Source organism: Eublepharis macularius, chromosome 5 (assembly GCF_028583425.1).
Source record: "Eublepharis macularius isolate TG4126 chromosome 5, MPM_Emac_v1.0, whole genome shotgun sequence".
NCBI lineage: Eukaryota > Metazoa > Chordata > Lepidosauria > Squamata > Eublepharidae > Eublepharis > Eublepharis macularius.
Window position 1 is genome coordinate 13,069,766 of NC_072794.1, and position 18,917 is coordinate 13,088,682.

Consider the following 18,917-nt stretch of genomic DNA (forward strand, 5'->3'; position numbering starts at 1 on the left):
GGCCACCTGACATCCTCTAGAAGCCTTTCTTCTCGGTGGCCTCTGAATGAATGCCATTCGTTGGTTCCCTGTGATTTTGCCACTGTTGGATTATTGTGAGTTTACGTGGCTTACCGCTTGCTTACTGTCGTGTGTGTGGAATGAAATGGTGGCATGTTGGTGAACTGGGTAGATGGGATTTTATGGTGTCTTCTGCCCTCCCGCAGAATGGTAGCAGAGACACAGCCTTGCCTCCACTAAAACTCATTTCACTTCAATGGATGATTCAAAGACTTTGGTTCTCGCAGCAGGGAGGACCCCCTCTCACGCCCCTTTGGTGGAGTTCGCAGTGTCCTGCCTGCTTGGAATGTAACCAGCCCCATCTTGTTCTTTCTCCCTCTGCAGCTATATGAACTTGACGGGGATCCCAAAAGAAAAGAGTTCCTGGATGACCTCTTCAGCTTCATGCAGAAGCGAGGTGAGCCCTCTTCCTGCCCACTGCTTGCCCAGTCTTTCTGTTTGCATAACTGTTTTGGAAAACCAATTTTGAATATTCATTTCTGGCCCTCGCTGAAGGCCCCGGAAGGATGCATCGAAGCACAGAAGAGGATGACCTGGGGGAATATAACAGGCTTTTGAGCTTATCCCCAAATTTGGATAACCTCAATCCCAATGAGAGCCACTGCGGTTTAGTGGTTAGAGTGCTGGACTAGAATCTGGGGTGCCCAGGTTCGAATTCCTGCTCTGCCATGGAAGCTTGCTGAGTAACTTTGAGCCTTATACACACTCTCAGCTTGACCTAATTCACAGGGCTATTATGAGGATATAATGGGGGAGAGATGAATGATGGAAGCCACTTTGGAGTCCTGTTGGGGAGAAAGGCCGGGTGTAAATGAAGTAAATAAATAAATGTGGGAGGAGCCCTCTCCCCGAGGTGAGAGCAGGTTGTTGTTTTAGAAACATGCCTAGCCGTCAGGTTGTAAGTACTTCATTGCGTCAGTGGATTGAAATGAGCATTCCCTAGCTGTTTGCTTTGGTTCTTAAGGAGTTATGGAATGTTCATGAATATTCCAACTTCTTAGAAATTTAGAAAATTCTCAGTACACATGGGTCTAGGGAAGGTTGCACTCTGTCGTTGGGCAGGAATTTGGCAGTGACAATGGTAAAAGTATTTATTGCAGTTGGAGCTGGGGAAGCGCGCCTTGTGTATGTTCAAGACTGACACTGAATGACATATGGAACAGTTGTGCATTGTGTGTGAGCTGTACAAACAGGGGAGATGTGCATCTGTGCACGGAGGGGGAATGGCTGCAGAAAAGACACAAAGACCTGAGACACCAGATCTGCACCAGTCTCTATGTTTGTCTTTTCATTTCTGCAGCTTTTAGGCTCGCTTCATCTGCCGGCCCGTCTCTGATTTTATTCTAGGCACAGAAATGCCTTACTTTTAAATTCTGTTTTTTTAATGAGAGGATAGAAACTATTACAGGGGGACTTTAAACTTTGCTTACAAAAAAGTATTTGTTTTAAAAAAAAAATCCAGCGGGCTCCTGCTGAAGGCAGAGCTAGAAACTTTAAAAACAATTTCCCCCAAAATGGCAGTTCGTGGGGTGGGGCCAAGCAAATGGGACGGGGCAAAGGTAGGGCTACCGAATTCATGGTTACCTGAGAGCCCGAGGTTTTACTGACATTCTTGTCTATGTTTACAAAGGCCGAGAAGGGAGCAAGTTTGCATTAAATCAAGGAATCCACTGGGGGTGCGGAGCAGATGGCCTTGGCAGCCAGGAATAGCTGGCTTTGCTTGGATTGGGAGGGGGAAGGCCTGTTCATCTCGGAAATGGCAAGGGAGGGGTGGAACTTGCTGGGCACTTTCAGCAGGTTTAAAATCCTCTGGGGGCTCCCCCCCCCCCCAGAACCAGGCACAATGGAGACAATGCAGGGATGAAGACTCTTAAAACCTCTGCTTCGTTGGGAGAAAAGGGGAAAGGAGGGGCACATCCAGCGGCGTTGGGTGGGGAGGGACGGAAGGGGGGAAGTGGCTGCGAAGACCCGTCAACATGTTTTTGAAGCAGGAAGGAGTTGCAGTCCTTGGGTCAGGCAGTTGGAATTCCGGGACACATGGGCTGCAATGCCAGTTGGTGAGAGAGAATGGCAAGAAGTGGTGCCAGGCGCTTCACACGAAGTTACTCGGAAGCGTGCACGACTAGGTGCCTGGAAAGATTCCACAAATATCTGTGATTCCCCCCTTGCCGATCTCACAAAGCGAAAATCACGCAAGCTGCTGTTGCTGGACTTCCTGGACAGATTTTTGAAGCGCCCCTTCACACACACACACACCTTTGCTGAGCTGCAGTGGATGGAGGCGCACAACCTGTGGTGCAAACATGGTCTTGCGACCGCACAAGCCTGGAGGGGGGCACACAACTTCCTGTGCTGTCGTTGGCTCTTGTCTTGGCCCCTCCATCTGGTTGTCCTTTACTTTGACCTCCTCCGCATTTAAAAAAAACTCAGCACTCATTGCAACACTCCTCTGGCGGATGCGCAGGTGCTGGCCAGTTAAGAGCGCACCGCAACCGGCTTTTCCCCAGTTCAAGCTGACCCACATCAGAAATTCATAGAACCATTTTTGTTGCTGTTCAGAATGTGCCACAGGACAGAATAATTTGCACTACCGGAACTATCAGACCACTTCTGTCACTTGTGAAATAATACACTTGCCTTTTCTTTAAGCTTCTGAGCTGCTGAACTGGGAACATAATACACCATTAAGGGAACAGCATCTAACGTGTGCAGAATGTACACCCATGTTTCCACTTAGGGAAAATGGAATGGAAGGGTTTTGTTGGCTGGTGACATTCCCGCTGCCGTCTTGTAATTACCCAGTGCAGGTAATGAGCCCCTGCAATTCTTCAAGCTTATGGGCTTATCTCATGTCCTCCCTCCCTCTTACAACAACCCTTCGAGGTAGATTATGCTGAGATTAGGCTGAGAGAGAGCACGTGCCCTGCAAGCTGCTGAGAGGCATGGTGTTTCAAATCTGGATCTCCCTGATCCAAGCCACACTGGCTTTCCACATTAGGCAAAACAAGCAAGCATAAAGGCTAACTGCTGAGGAACCTTGTAGAAAACAGTTGACTGTTGTGTGGCTAATGCACCCTCCATACCTCCTGCCAGGGTGGGATGATCTGTGGCCTACCCCGGGAGTGCTACATCGCTGTTCCTGTTTGGCAGATGGGGCAACCGAGGCTGGAAGGGAAGCTGCTGGGGGGGGGGGCGGAAATGGGTGGTTGTGCATAACAAATCTGGTCTTTGAGCAACACTGCCTCCCCCCCCTGCAGGCCCAGCCATTTTTTTTTATTGCAGGAAGACACCACCGGATTAAAACCGCCAGCCACAATGGGGGTGGTTTTTTGCTGGGTTTTGTTTCATGCTTTTTAGGAAGTAATAAATCAATAAAAGGGGAAAGGGGCAGGAGGGAAGAGGCAAAGAAGTGCTTGTGTGCACGCGTGCATGCATGTACTCCCCCTCCTTAATTGCTGGAACTGAAAATGGAGGAGACTACCTTTCTCTGCTCTGCCACCATAAAACCCACTCTCTCATGGGCAGAAGCCAGCCGGCTCTCGAGGTGCTGAGATGCATTATTGGCGGCTCTGAGATGCGCTATTGGAAATGCAGCCCCCACCAACGCATCAGTCGCAGTGTCCCCGTAGCTCTCGGATTCTATCCCCAGTGGCTGTTCGCAGCTATTCTGTTTTGAAGCATCCAGTTGAGCTGCTTGCGAATCACTCCGTTTTTGTAAAATAAAAAGACCAAGCTCCTAGCGCTCAAGTTTGCCCAAATTGGCTTGAAAAACGGTAAAAGCAACATCTCCTGCGATCCTGTTGGAGCTGTTGTGAGCCAGTGTGGCGTAGTGTTTAGAGCGGGGACACCTTTGTTTGAATCCCCTCTCTGCCACGGAAACTTCAGTAAGGTGACCTTGGGCCAGTCGTATACTCAGCCTAAACTACCGCACAAGGTTGTTGTGAAGATAAAATGGAAGGGAGGACAACAGTGTAAGCTGCTTTGGGAGAAGGTGGGGTCTAAGTTAAGAAAATAAAAATAAAATTGGGAGTTGCTGTAGATGCTTTATCCTGCACCCACAGGGTACAGGTCAAGCTAAGGCAACGAAGCCACTGCTGGAAATCTTAGGCAGACGGCCATTCAGCAGCTGAGGCCTGAAGAAGCATCTCAAACCTCTTTACAACCATATGGACTGGAACCTTTGATCAACATGTGCAAACTGCGACTTGCAGTGGAGTTCTGCAGCCAGGGGAGCTTCCTTTCTTGAGTGACAGGCCAAGCCCCATCCAACCCACCTCTTCCTCTTTCTGCTTGCAGGGACCCCTGTGAACCGCATCCCCATTATGGCCAAACAAGTTCTGGACCTGTACATGCTCTACGTCCTGGTGACGGAGAAGGGGGGGCTGGTGGAAGTGATCAACAAGAAGCTGTGGCGAGAGATCACCAAAGGCCTGAACCTGCCCACCTCCATCACCAGCGCCGCCTTCACCCTGCGCACCCAGTAAGTACCGAGGCCATGCACAGAGCTGTAGCCGCTGCCTCCGACCGGGCTGCAGCGTTGAGCCGATGGAAGCAGGCCGGGCAGTCGACTGGGATGGCGATTCCGCTGGACTGGGTAGCAGGCTTTGAACTGCCTTGATTATTTTTAACACAAGCGCTTGTCACTGCAGACAGCAAGAGGCATTTCTTCCTGTAGAAGTGTGGGGGGGGGGGGTGAGGGGGGACACACCTTCCAAGGAAGAGGAATGCCACTTCCTTTTAGTGAGGGGGAGCTGGAACTCGCCTTTTTGGGAGAACGCCTGCTGCGGTGTGTGGCTGTGTCACCTTCAACCAAAAGGTGCTACTGTAGAACAGTTGGTTTTCCCTTTGACCTGAAGTACTCTTACACGGGGCTCTGGTTTTTCCCCTCTTTGTGTGATGGGGAAATCCCTTTGGAGCAGAAAAGGAGGGGCTGCGGGTTAGTGGCAGATTTGCATGCGGAAGGCCCCCCCGTGTCCAATATCTGCAACTTGGGGAGCTGTTGCCAATCAGAGTAGACTCTGCTAAGCTGGATAGACCCAGGGTCTGACTCTCGATGAACCAGGGTTATGCGGAGCACGCTGTTCCCCCTGTAAGACATCATCGTGTGTCATAAGTTCTGTTGCTTGGTTCCTGTATGGAGTTCAGTGATGCAAGTTTTCTGGAAAGTTTTCTAAAACTTCTTTTCCAATGCCCTAAATAGAGTGTGGCCCTGATCAGGATAGCCCAGGTGAGCCTGATCCTGTCATACTCAGAAGCTAAGCAGGGTCGGTCTTGGTTAGTAATTGGATGGGAGACCTCCCATGACGACCAGGGTTGCAGAGCCAGGCCATGGCAAACCACCTCTGTTAGTCTCTTGCCCTGAAAACCCCACCAGGGGTTGCCATAAGTCAGCTATGACTTGAGGGCACTCTCCACCACCACTCCTACTGCACCCTCTCTTCAGATCTTGGAAGCTAAGCAGGGTCGGCCTTGGTAAGTAATTGGATGGGAGACCTCTAACAAAGACCAGGGCTACAGAGGCAGGCAATGGCAAACCACCTCTGTTAGTCTCTTGCCATGAAATCCCCACCAGGGGTCGCCATAAATCAGCTATGACTTGACAGCACTCTCCACCACCCAAAAGAGCGTGATCTGGTTTAGCAAGTTTGTTCTTCCCTATATTTGTGCTATACTTTATATTTAGGAAACAAATTTGAAAAGTGCCACATGTTAATTTTATTGTCCCCAAAGCAACTGGTACTTGAAAGGAAGATGTTTGATTAAGGGACAAACAAACAAACCCAGTGGGGAGTCAATGTTAATGTTCAAACAACTTCAAAGCTTTATGTGAGAATTATTTTTATTGGACTCATGTCTGTAAAAACATAGCAATGACGCAGCATGCATTTCCTTTGCATTTAAGAAGATGAAGGCCCTGGAAGATGTTGATGCGCAGATTTTAGTACACCCAGAGAAGTGTGCATGCCACGCAGTTGGGTCCCCTTGGGTTCATTGTTGCTCTTTGTGGTATCACTTCCATTCCTTCTTAGTTTCATACCAGACTGGGGATTGGTTTATCCCTTCCGCCATGTCATATACAAATAAGAATTTTATCTTTGCTTTTGATTTAACCAGCACCGTCAGTCAGGTGCATTTATAATTTGATTTTTAAAGGATTATTATGTGTATTTGTGGTATTAACAGTGGCATCGATTCGTTGTTGTTAATTTTATGAAGCAACGAATCTTTAGAAATGAAAAAAAATCCACCAAGGACAAAGTACTGGAGAACTTAAATTCTGGAAAATTTTGCACCCTGTACCTTTGTGCTTAAGCTTAGAGGATGGTGGAGTCCACCATGACTTAGATATCTTTTAATAAACATGCTGTTAGCTGAACTACGATCATAACAAATGAACTAAAGCTCAAATAAACACACAAAGCTTCTGTGAATTTGATTTTTGCAGTCAATATTAGAGAAGCATGGCAGGACAGCCCAACTTTTCCAAGGAGTTCTGCTTTAGCATCTTGGGGCTTGCAACTGTTTTCTTACGGCCTTCCTCATTAATGGCGTTTAGCAAACCTTGGTGAAGGAATGCACATTGACAGGGCTTTTTTTCAGCTGGAATGTGGTGGAACAGCGTTCCGGAACCTCTTGAAAATGGTCACATGGCTGGTTGCCCCGCCCCCTGATCTCCAGACAGAGGGGAGTTGAGATTGCCCTCTGTGCCACTGGCTCCCCTCTGTCTGGAGATCAGGGGGTGGGGCCACCAGCCATGTGACCATTTTCTCCAAGGGCAACCCACTGAGTTCCACCACCTCTTTTCCCAGAAAAAAAGCCCTGCAAATTGACACGAGCTCTGTCTTTTTTAATAGCACATGCTTAAATCACATTGGAATGAGAAAAAAAAAGAATTGTGTTTGCTGGAGAAACCCAAAGGGGACCATCTGGTCCAGTGTCTTGTTTCCAACAGAGGATAGCTCTTTAGGAAGCTCATGGATAGGACACAGAAAGTAGCAGCCTTCCCTGTTTATCTCCAGCACCCAAGGATAGGCTGCCTCTGAGAATGGAGGTTCTGTTTAGCTATCTCAGGCAAAAAAGGAGATCTTTTCAAGATTCTTGTAATGGGCGATATACAGCCAAGGTAGCATTTGCTTGAATGCTTAAAAAAAAAATTGGTAATTTTGCATGTAGCCCTGTCTGGGCAGCAGGGTGGGGAAATAACGTATTGAAACATCTTGACATGTGAGCCGTTTAATACCCTGTGTGCACAAATCTGCATTTGGATCAATATATATATCTCTTTGCTAATTTGGGTCCACTTTCCGCCATTCCCTAACCATGCATAAATCCAGCTTTTTTTTATATATATATATATATATATATATATATATATATATATATAAAAGCTGGATTTATGCATGGTTAGGGAATGGCGGAAAGTGGACCCAAATTAGCAAAGAGATTAAAGGAGCGTTGATTTCTGAAGAGAGTGTTGACTCTTGAAAGGTTATACCCTGGAAATCTTGTTGGTCTCTGAAGTGCCACTGGACTCAGATCTTGCTGTTCTACTGCAGATCGGCGTAGCTGCCCGACTGAAACTATCAAAGAACCTTATAACCCTCTATTTTTGTAATGGCTGGGGGTGGGTGGAGCCTTTCCTTCCAGTCTCTCCCTCCACCCCCCATTTTTACATCCACGCTAATCAAGGCTAAAGTTAATTAGTCTGGAATTCAGAGGACCAGGTGGTAGATGGAGATGGGGGTGGTGGTGGAATTGAGAGGCCTGCTTTTAACTCCTTCACATCTGTAGTCCTCTTTGAAAAACCCAGCCACATCACAAACAGGAAACAAGAAAAGTGCCTTGGCAACAAACAAAGCTCGGCACTTCTTTGTAGTGTAGGAACATTGACCTGCGAGAAGCATGTTGGGGCAGGGGGGGGATGAAAGCTGCTATGCTCCCCCCTTTTATAAGGTGTGGGATCCCACCCCTCCTTTCTATTACAAATTACATAATATTAACGCTGACAACAAATTACCTGTAATAAGGGATAAAGGCCTTTGGGGAACAAGCATGAAAATGCAAGCCATGGTTCTTAAAAAGAAAGAGGAGCCAAGGCTTTAAAGGGCAACAACCTACAACACAATTGAAAATTATGAACTATGGCTCATATGCACACTGTTGGTGGCAATGCCCCACACTTAATAAATTCTGAGAAGAAGTTCTGCAGCAAATCGAACAGATAACAAATTACAAAATCCCATTTAAACCTCAGATAATTTTCTTGGATTTATGGCAGGATATTAAAATTCCAGCAATAAGACGAGATCTCGTAAACAGCCTGTTAGTGGTTGTAAAGACAATGATAGCTTCACAGTGGAGCAAACAAACATCCCCTTCAGTTAATCGATGACACTCAAAAGTATGGAAGCAATTTAATTATTTTTTTAAAATAACAAATAATCTACAACAAAATACCACATCTACAAGTATAACACAATTCTATGACAAATGGTGGGTTTTGAATTCATTAACAAAGAGATTTACAGCCTCCAAACCGCCTGTATCAAAACATTCTTAATTTATAGATTTCAGTAAACAATAGCTCAATGTCAAAATCTGCGTAGCCAGACAAATTGTTAACTAATAGCAAGATCTTTGTACCGAAATTAGTTTATCATGAGCATTGTACATAGTTACCTTAATTGATAATAAGTTGTGGAATATATCTCATGAGCTGTGTTACTGTCCTTTTTATATGCTGCATGTGCACACGATTATGTTTAAATAATTAAAAATAATAATAATAACAAAAGAAAATGATGAATTACTGGAAGAGCCTATTGAAGCCATCCTTAAATTCAGCTTTAAGGTGTTTTTTTTTATTGGAGGATAATTAAACATTAGAGTATCAAGCCATGGAAAGATGGTTTCCCCCTCTTCCTTGTGTTGGGCGTTCAAAGGTAGGCTGCCTCTGAACTCAAACATTCCGTTTAGCAACTGTGGCTAGCAGCCATTGATAGCCTTTATTCTCCATTAATCCATCAAATCCCCCTTTATTGAGGGCTGTGGCCATATCATCTGGCAAGGAGTTCCCTAAACTATATGATGTTGGTTTTGTTGTTATTATTTTTGTTTATTTATAATCTGCCTTTCTCAGTGAGATCCAGGGCGGATTACATACCGTAAGTAAATACAATATAATCTCTCTCGTTCGGCCTCCTACTGCCTGCTGTATGGGGATACTAGTGTGTGCCCCTCTCTCTTTGCAAGGTATATGAAGTACTTATATCCCTACGAGTGTGAGAAGCGAGGGCTGAGCAACCCCAATGAACTTCAGGCCGCCATCGACAGCAATCGGCGCGAGGGCCGCCGTCAGGGCTTCTGTGGCTCCATCTTCACTTACTCTCCCAGCGGCACCCCCGGCATGCTCTCCTCCCCCAAGCTTCAAGTTCCTGCCCTGGGAATGGCCTCGGCCACCAACGGCAACCCTGTTACCCCCACTACAAAAATCAAGAAAGGTAACTCTCAAGTGTGGTTTTAGAGGTTGGTTTGGGGAACCTTTGCCAGAGCGGGGGGGGGGGGGGGATGAACGCTGCCTTGTGATTTTGTTTTAACATGTTGTAAAATTGAGCCGCACCAAAGTGCTTCGCATTAACGTTGCCTTGTTATCTCTTTTAAATATCAGGCGTTGGTGCTCTTTGTGGAAACTAAAGCATTCCAAGATTTGGAGGGAGGAACCTGATAAGATATGCCCTGCTGCATTATGCCAAAGCCCTCCATAAAGAGGTCTAGGCCATTTCTAAAGTCAGCAAGGCTGTATCCTGTTAGGTGAAGGAAGGACAAGCCTTTATCTGCCCTGATTCCTGCCCCCATGTGCATGAATTATGCAAGGCAGAGAAAAAGTTCTCTGTTTCCACTTCCCCCACCTGATTTTATAAGTCTGAGGTCCCCCATCCCTTAATTGTTTCTGTTCTGAGCTGGAAAGCTGCAAACTCTTTAGCCTTTCCTCTGTCATTTGGACCGTCCCTTTCAGCACCTTTTGTCGAAATGGGGCAATCAGAACCTTGTAGAGGATCTGAAACGCAGCCACAACGTTGATCGCCGTAAGGGCATTACAATGCCAGCTGCCTTGTCTTCAAGCCTTGTTCCTAATAATCCCTGGGATAAATTTTTGCTGCTGCCACACACCGAGAAATCTACAGCAACCCCGAGATCTCTTCCAGTTCAGACACCATCAGCATATCTGAAATTTCGGTCTCCCCTGTGCATCGCTTTACACGTGGAATCTTTTAGGCTGTGTCCTTGCCTGTTCACCCAGCCGGGAGAGAGCTCCCCTTTGATGTCTTCTTAGTCTGGTTTTCAGGGTTTCGAATAATTTGGGGCCACCCACAAACCCGGCTGCTTTGCAGCTCAGCCCCGGTAACCATTGAAGGACCAATGAAATAGCACCAGACCGGATATAAGGGGTGAAAGTTGTCATGTGTGTTCAGTCCAGCCCCATAAAGCAGCTGCTTATAAAGGCCTTGTTATCGGACCCCTGCCCGATTTGGCCAGAATGCAGCTGTGATCCTTTGGGTTGGTTTAAGACAAATTGCTGCCAGTGGAGAAACGCTGAGACGCATTGAGTGGTGATTTCTCTTAGATGTCAGCAGACGGAGCCCCCAAGTGCTGGTTAAAAAACGAGACTGGCCTTCCTCCCTGGGCATGCACACCACTGTTTTCCTCTGCTCGTTGCCCAGAGGGCAGGTAGTGTCAGATGATGTCAGTCACCTGACTAAGCCAGCTGCCGCTTCCTGCCCTCTCTGTGTTGTGGGACTGCCGCTTCCGGGAGGGGGTGCCACACTGGGTGCCCCCAGAATCTGAAGTTGAGGGGAACCTTGACTCTTTTCAATCAATCAATCAGTCAGTCAAAGGGTTTATTATGCTCACAAGACCAGCCAAGTAAAATACAGATAAAAAGAACAGTTTTTAAATACTTAAAATGGGTAAATACATAAAAGATAAAATCATATATATGTCTAACAGTAAAAACTCACTCACTTCGTTAATTCACTTCCCAGCAATTGACGTTTCCTTCGTCAAATGATACCGCTTTCTGAGTGCTATCACACAGAAAAATGTAACTTTTCAAGATTGGGAGTTTTCCTATGCTTTTCACACACCCACACACATACCATGTGGCAGCCACTCACTCACATGGGGGACAACACCAGTGTAGATCTGGATGGTCCAGATGGCTTTGTGTTGTCCTGGATTTTACCAGCAGAGCCCCCAGAAAGGGGAAGGGGCTCCAAAGTGGACTGTTGACCATAAAGGTGGATGTTTTTGAGTTTGTAGGTTTTCCAGGGGTGTGGTGGGGGACTTCTTCCAAAGGAATTTTGAACCGTCATAGGGTTTTTTGGTACCCTCTGTTCTTCCTCCCCTGCAGAGGAAGATTCTTCCATCCCAATCACGGTGCCCAGCCGCCTGCCCGTCTCCCTTGCAGGCCACCCTGTCGTGGCAGCTCAGGCTGCCGCTGTCCAAGCGGCAGCAGCCCAGGCCGCAGTGGCAGCCCAGGCCGCTGCACTGGAGCAGCTGCGAGAGAAGCTGGAGTCGGGGGAGCCCCCAGAGAAGAAGATGGCGCTTGCATCAGACGAGCAGCAGCGGCTGATGCAGCGAGCGATCCAACAGAACCTCCTCGCGATGACAGCTCAGTTGCCCATGAGCATCCGGATCAACAGCCGAGGGACTCGCTCGCCAGGTCAGCCCACAGGGTGATCCTGCTTCCCCCCCCCTGTCCCACCGCTCCATGGGAGTGACACATGAACCCCCGGGGGCCAGACGGGGGGACGTGGCTCAGTGGGGGAGCTCTGAATAGAGAGGGCCCGGGATTCAGTTGCCAGCAGCTGGCATATGGCAAGGGGGCCCACGGGGCATTTAGGAATTGCTGTTAGTCTGAGAAGGCAGTGCTGAGCTAAAGGGGACCCGGTGTCTGACTCCATAGAAAACAGCTTCAGATATGTCCAGGGTTCCATTTGCCCAGAGTGCAACAACGTTTGTGTTGTGAACACAGCTATATTTCTTGTACAATCTTACAAGGGCCACATATATTTAGTATTGTGGAACAATTAATGTCTCTCCTCCAATCCAAATTTCAAGCCAGGGAAGCTGAATTGTGTGACCTGAATAAGTCTTTTTCACTTCGTTTTAGCTGTTCTGGGGAGGGCCAGGGGCCTTAAAGAGCCCTAAAGCTCTTGCTGGAGTTTTTATTCTATCCTGTCTCCTGACGTCTGAATAGGCACTGCTCCTGTGTTTCTCAGCCACCATGAGAGCTAGAAACTTAGGGGTTTTTTTTTAAGAATGAAAGCTGAGTTTCTGCACCCACTGTTGCGTTCTGCAAGCATTTCATCTCCCCTGCTGAAGTTTCTTCCAACTTCGTAGCCATCTCTCTGAGATGGCTTTCTGCAGATGAGTTACGGTGGATATCGTGGTAGGGTGAGAACTTTCGTGTGTCAGTCTGTTGAGGTTTTTGTTCACCTTGTTGCCTGCCAGAAAACCGCCAAGATTCTGCCGTGAACCTGGCCCCCAATGGCACCAACAGTATCAGCATGTCCGTCGAGATCAACGGTATCGTTTATACAGGTAAAGGGCAGAGGTGACACCTCTCCAGGGCTCTTGTCCCCACCAAATGCAGGAGGAGCTACCTATGGGGAGTTGGAAGGGGGAGCAGATTTAGGCCCTGGATCAGCTACATTCTTTTGCCCTAGAATGGCAGGTCACTTCACTTATACCTTGCCCTTCTCCCTTAACGGGGAAGCAAGGCAGCTTACATCATTCTCCTCACTTCCATTTTATCCTTACAACAACCCTCAGAAGAAGTAGGTTAACATGGGTGTTTACCCCCTCCTGGGCTTCTCTATGTGCTGAGGTCACAGAAAGCCCTCGCAACACTATAAAAAAAAAAAGGCAAAATAGTAAAGAGTCCGGTAGCCCCTTTAAGACTAACTAACTTTATTGTAGCATAAGCTTTCGAGAGCCACCGCTGTCTTCGTCAGATGCATCTGATGAAGAGAGCTGTGGCTCTCGAAAGCTTATGCTAAAGGTACTACTTGGACCCTTTACTATTTTGCTACTACAGACTAACATGGCTAACTGCTCTGAAAAAAAGGCAGGCATCATTTGGGGGGAAGAGAGTGCATACTTAGGCAGCGCTAGCAGGGAGAAGGTGGACTAGGTGTGATGGGAGTGTTGTCCCTTCCTGCTAAGTTCTAGCAGGTCCCCATTTGTTCTCTTAGAATAAAGAGTGTGTTTGGAGCCCCTCTGGGAATGGCAGAGACCTGGGGGAGGCTCTGAGGCATTGAGGTGGTGGGGAGTGGGTTACACTGGGGATTCTTGGAGGTCTGGCAGTTGTCCGCACGTGGGACAAACATGTTTCCCCTGTTCTCCCTTCTCCCTTTCCAGGTGTGTTGTTTGCCCAGGCTCCCAGCACAGCGTCCTCTTCTCTCAGCAAAGGGAATGCCAACAGCGGGCAGAGTGCTGGTGGCGGGAGCACCCCAAGCAGCGGAGCAGCGGCCGCTTCGCAGGCTGGCTCGGCTGCTCCACCGACGTCTACCTCAACCAACTCCACTTCGCCTTAAAGCCCTGCAGCCTTTTCCCCTCCGTCCCGCCAAGGTGTAGGCCCAGGTCAGATGATTCACCGCCCCTTACCTGCTCGCTGTACTTTTGGGCGGTGGGGAGCACCTACTTTTCTCTGTTGCCTCCCAGCATGTCCAGACAGAGGTATATTTGAATGCGGCACACCAACATGATATTCAGCGTCTGGAAGCCCAGCCCCTGGGCATGCATTGAGCTCATGCAATTCAGGCTTCTGCGTGCTGAGCATTGTGCACTAATCAAACGTGCCCTACAGATGTGGACATCCAGAAGTGGCAAGCAGGGCAGAAAGGTGTGATCCTGCAACCCCCAGCTGTGTGTCAGCAGTGAGTAGGGGGCGGCATCGTCTGCACCGGGCCAAAGTGAGATCAGAGTTGCTTCTTCTACAGCTGATACCAAATATAAATCAAACTCAACATTTGCTTTTCTGCTGGCGGAGGGGGGTGGAAACGAGGGCTCGTGTTTTTTCCACCCTCTTTTCCTTTTTGTGCTGAATGTTTTTGTGTTAAATGAATATATTGAAAGGAAAAAATGAGGCGGTTTTACTGGGGAGGGGAGAAACGGAGGGCATGTTGTTGAAACTCTGAGCCACATGGTCACTGTGCGATTTGATGCAATGCGTTGTCAATCCACAACTCTTTTACCTCATGCAAACCCAAGCTTTGCACTCTCTCTCTCTCTCTCTCTCTCTTTTAAAATATATTATTATATATTTTTTGAATATCTTCAGACGGAAACAATCACTCCGCAGACGTACATCGTTGTTGTTTTTAAAGAGAATGAAATCCCCAGCCTCGTTTTACTAATAGATCATATAGTGTGTATATTATGAAACCATAATATACAGACGGGGAGAGGGAGGAGAGCATTATTCATTTTAAATTCCCCCTCCCCCTCCTTAAAAGCAACCCCCCCAAAGTATCTATGGAGCTTTAAAGAGTTTTTCCTTTCTCTTTTTGTAAATAAACTTTAGTTTTGAAAGGCAGTGCAAAAAAGAAAAATATCAGACCCTAGAAATAAACAAATCTCTATTTTTAGTATTCGCTCAGAGAAGACAATTCTAAATTCTTTTTGTTTGCTGCTTGGGGGGGCTGTCCCCCCCCCCCAGTCTTCTGATGACACTGTAAATGAATTCATGTGGTCCTATGTAGGGGGGGGCGGGGGCTAATTAATTGCGGGGGGGGGGGGCGTTTGCTGCAAGCTCTGCATTTCATAGGACCATATTTTTGCATGGAGCTCCCGTTATTAGGAGCGGAGGAGGATTGTAAGGGGCAGCTTGCTAGGTTTCAACTCTCTGCTCCCCTTTTGAGGCACTCTCTGAACATGGCAGGCAGGAAAATAGGGGGATGTCTTGGGCGCTCTCCTCTTTTAAAATGAACGCCCCAAGGCTGCTCAGCTGGGTCTCTCTAAAATCTGTTTTCAGTGGTGTTTCTGTAGCCTCCCAAACCCTTGCTGTAAAGGGTTGAGAATCAGGGAACTGCTTGGTCTTTCCCAGAACTTTTGCTCTGGGCACAGGTTGGTTGTAGTGAGGAGGCTTACCTCCATAGGTCGCTTCAGTCCCCATGACTTCCTCGGGAAAGACTCTCATTCTTTGCCTTGGGAGTGACCACGCCAAGTTTTTTCTCCTTGTTTATCCCTCTCTTGGTGGGAAAGAAGAGCCGTCAGTTTCCCCTCCTCCATCCCCTCCCCTTTGGCAACAAATGGGAGGTTCACCAGAAGTCATCAGCGCTGAGATTTTTTAAACCAATATATGGATGGAGCATACAGTAGGGCCTGAGAGAGGGAGATCTTTTCTGGGGAAACCAGCTGAAAAAAATTTACAGCCGTGGCATCCCTAGGAGCAAATGAATACCCAAGCGAACACACTCATAAGTATGTTTTTATTATTATTCTGCTTGTTCAGCTCATGCTGTTTTCCCTCTTACATGGTATTTTAATTTCTCGAGGAGGACGGGTGGCATGATCCTTGCTTTAACTCTCCTACCTGTGCCTCGAGGGGAAAGCTACTCCGAGGCACATGCTTGCTTATATACACACCCCTCTGGAGTATAGTTTAGCCCAGCCAGTTCAATTAGATGATGGCTGATGCTGGTTTAACAAGAAGAGCTGCTGTAATAGCGGGTCGGGATTTTTCTGGAGAGAGTCGCCACGGGGTGGGGGGTGAGGGATTTATTCCAGATCTTCTCAAAGCTGGTTTGGAAAAGACACTTGAAACAATGGCCTGGTGGGTTTAATCATTAGCCTTGGGATCACTGACTTCTATTTTAGCCCACTTTTAATATCTAGTTCAAGCGGACTTTGGGAATTCCCACTCTGTCATTGCTGTCGCTTAGCGACGCTGTACAGAGAGCTGCATCTGTTCACCGTTCCCCTCGCTGGACCGTTTTCAGCGAGCGAGCAAGATTGTGAAGTCTGCCAGGCTTCTTAGATGGTGACTGGGCAGATGGGGGCCCTTTTGGGGGGCCATGCAAGTCTCATAATAGCAACAAAACAAGCTATTGTTTTTTTCTTCTTCTTCAAAATAGCCTGTGGGAGAGAAAACAGCAGTGGCCTGAAGCTGATGAGCTGGCAATTGCAAATGAGATCTCTCCCATCTTGAGAGCATGTGTGTTAACTGAGACTTAATGGCTGCGCAGGGTCAATGTTGGTCCTTATCAGTAGCGCAAATCTTGAGAGATCTGCCGTTCAGCTGTGAGCCCGTGAGTCCTGGCCCGTTCCTGTCACTCCCATGTTCTGAGCAATGCAAACAAGCCCCTTGCTGAGACTGGGCGGGCACCAAAGCTGGTTCAGATGTTGCCAGGAGTCTTAGCCGATTACTTTGGCTGCAGCAAACTGTAAGTGGTAGACCTAATTGGTAGGTGTTTTCCAGCTTAAGCCTATGGGTGAAAAGGAACGACCACTGCAGAGGAAAGAGGCAGGGCCTCTGGGGGAAGATCAGCTTGTGATGGGCGGCGGCCAGGAGGGGGGGCAATAGCATAAAGTAGCTTAGCCCTGAGGGGGATAGGAAAAAGTGCTTTGGGGGTGGGAGCTGAACCTGCTGTGTCTAATCCTCTTTAGATGTGAAAACCTGTCTGCCTCTTTTGCTTCGAAGAACTGACTACCTCTCCATTTTAAACCAGCCGTGGTTCTAGGGGTGGGGAGGACAAAGAGAAAGAACGAAGACCCTCTTTGAGGCCAGCGCTGAAAGAAGTCCAGTGCTCTATATTTAGATACCAGCCCATTCCTTGCGGAAGTATCAAAAGGGTCTTTGCCAGGCTGTGATCGTCATGGGGTTTGCACGTGAGGGGTTAATGGGTGTGCACGCGCGTGCAAAAGCACCCCTTGTAATTTCCTCTGCTGTTCTCTGCTGCCAACGAGAAAATCCCTCGGCTAGAGGAAACCTGCCATCTACGTAGCGGCCCTGTTCAAATGTCGCCTCACAGAACGCTTCAAGAAGTCCTCCAGAGATCTGCCTTTGGGGCTTTCCATCACTAGCACAGTTTGTGTTGTTTTGAGGAGACTGATGGATGTGTTTGAGGTGTTTTTTTAAAAAAAAACTCAGGCCTAGTTCAGCTGTCTTCAGTTTCAGAACTCATGAGAGGATTTTTGGAGATTCGTCACTGCGCGCGCACCCCCATTAACTTAATTTCGTTCATCTAAATCTTCACATCTTTTCCCCTTTCCCTGAAATGAGAGGTTATCTCAAGTCATTCATACTCTTCCACCCCAGACATGTTTCTTGGAAATGTATTCTCGTTCTGTTTCACTCCAAGGGAACTCTTTTTAAGTACTGTATATAAGATTTAATTCTTATATATATATATTTCTCTATCTGTAACAACCAGCCACGTATATATTTCTCACATTTATATAATTTGGGGCTGATAGTTGGCCTTCTAGAAGTTGCATTTGGGAAATAACAGCTGATTGCTAAACAAGCAATATGGCCGGATCTGCAATGATAGCATTACCCCCAAGCCCACAGTTCTTGGGAGTTGATCATTGATAAATCAGATAACTAAACTCTTCACTTTAAACTTAGCAGTGATTATTCCTTTATTGCAGCAGTCAAGTGGGCCAAAATGGACATGGTTTGATTCAGCCTGTGTCTGAGGTACCTTCTGTTGCACAGCAAAACAATGGAATTTAAACTCTCATGAAGTCTAAATGTTACCAGTTTTAACCACTAGATTGGCCAAATTTTTTTTTCTATTATCTCCCTTCTCTGGGAAGGGTCTAGAGAGATCTATGTTTTGCCAGAGGCTGCTGCGTTCCAGGGTTTTATAAAGCTGGTTTTACAATTATTATTTTTTTAAAGGGGAGGGGGTTCCCAGTATCTGGCCCAAGAATTGAGAATTAACTGCTCCCACCACACCAGGAACCCTGTGTGTGTTTGTTTTCTTAATCTCCTTTTTCTCCCAAGCCTCATACAGATTATCCCTTGTCTAACTATACGGGTATGTTGGATCACTTGTGAACAGAATAAGTGTGTATGACTTGTGTGGCTTTGTTCGGGGTGTTAATTATAGAAAGAGTTAAATGCTGGTTCGGGCATAGTGTGATCTGCTGACATTTAAAAAAAAAAATCCTACCTCCTCTCCTATTTTTCTGGTCTCCTCCTAGACCGAGCTTCTCTGATACAACTTGGCATCAGTTCAGTGGGTGTGGATGTTGTGCGCACACCCTCATGCCACAAAGGAAATTTTTCTTGATTGCTTTGGTTGTTTTTTCCCCCTGGCCTCTGATAACCAAGATGTGACCTGGAGAGAAGGCCCTAAGCCCCGTTTCTTTCTCCTCCTGGCTCTCTCGGGTTGTCTCTATCCCTGCTCCCGAACTGTGCTCTTTTCATGCCCGTGATCCTCTCCTAATCTGCGTCAACAACTGTCCTCTTCCTACTGCCTGTTCTGTTCTGCAGAAGTGTTTGTGGGAACAGAGGAGTCCCTCCAAGCTGAATCCCTGGTCCTTTCCCCTCTTTCTGCTCAGGGCATCCTGCCATCTACGGTCTCGGGAGGGACACTAATAACGGCAAGCCACCTCCCCCTTAGCTGCTTATTCTCTGCCCCCAAATGATGGTAATCTGGACAGATGTTTTCAATCCACTTGACCGGGTTGGGACAGCCTGTCCAGCGCAGGTATGGTCTGCTCCTATTCTGTGGCCTCTCCTGACCCTAGCTAGTCTCCTGCCAAATGCCCACCAGGTGGGCCTTGATGGGAGCTTCGGTGTGTGTACGGAAAATGTAGCTTTTCTGGATTGAGCCACAACG

At 47.4% G+C, this 18,917-nt stretch overlaps 1 protein-coding gene across 1 annotated transcript in view; it reads left to right on the top strand.

Annotated features, from left to right (window-relative positions):
* Positions 1-14,763, top strand: part of ARID3A (AT-rich interaction domain 3A) — a 54,815-nt gene extending 40,052 nt beyond the window's left edge. Inside the window, exons 4-9 of the mRNA XM_054980973.1 lie at positions 385-457; positions 4,357-4,540; positions 9,313-9,560; positions 11,471-11,782; positions 12,574-12,663; positions 13,483-14,763. Of these exons, the coding sequence (XP_054836948.1) occupies positions 385-457; positions 4,357-4,540; positions 9,313-9,560; positions 11,471-11,782; positions 12,574-12,663; positions 13,483-13,658 (1,083 nt within the window). The 3' untranslated portion in view covers positions 13,659-14,763. The remainder of the gene's footprint in view (positions 1-384; positions 458-4,356; positions 4,541-9,312; positions 9,561-11,470; positions 11,783-12,573; positions 12,664-13,482) is intronic.
* The last annotated feature ends 4,154 nt before the right edge of the window (positions 14,764-18,917 follow it).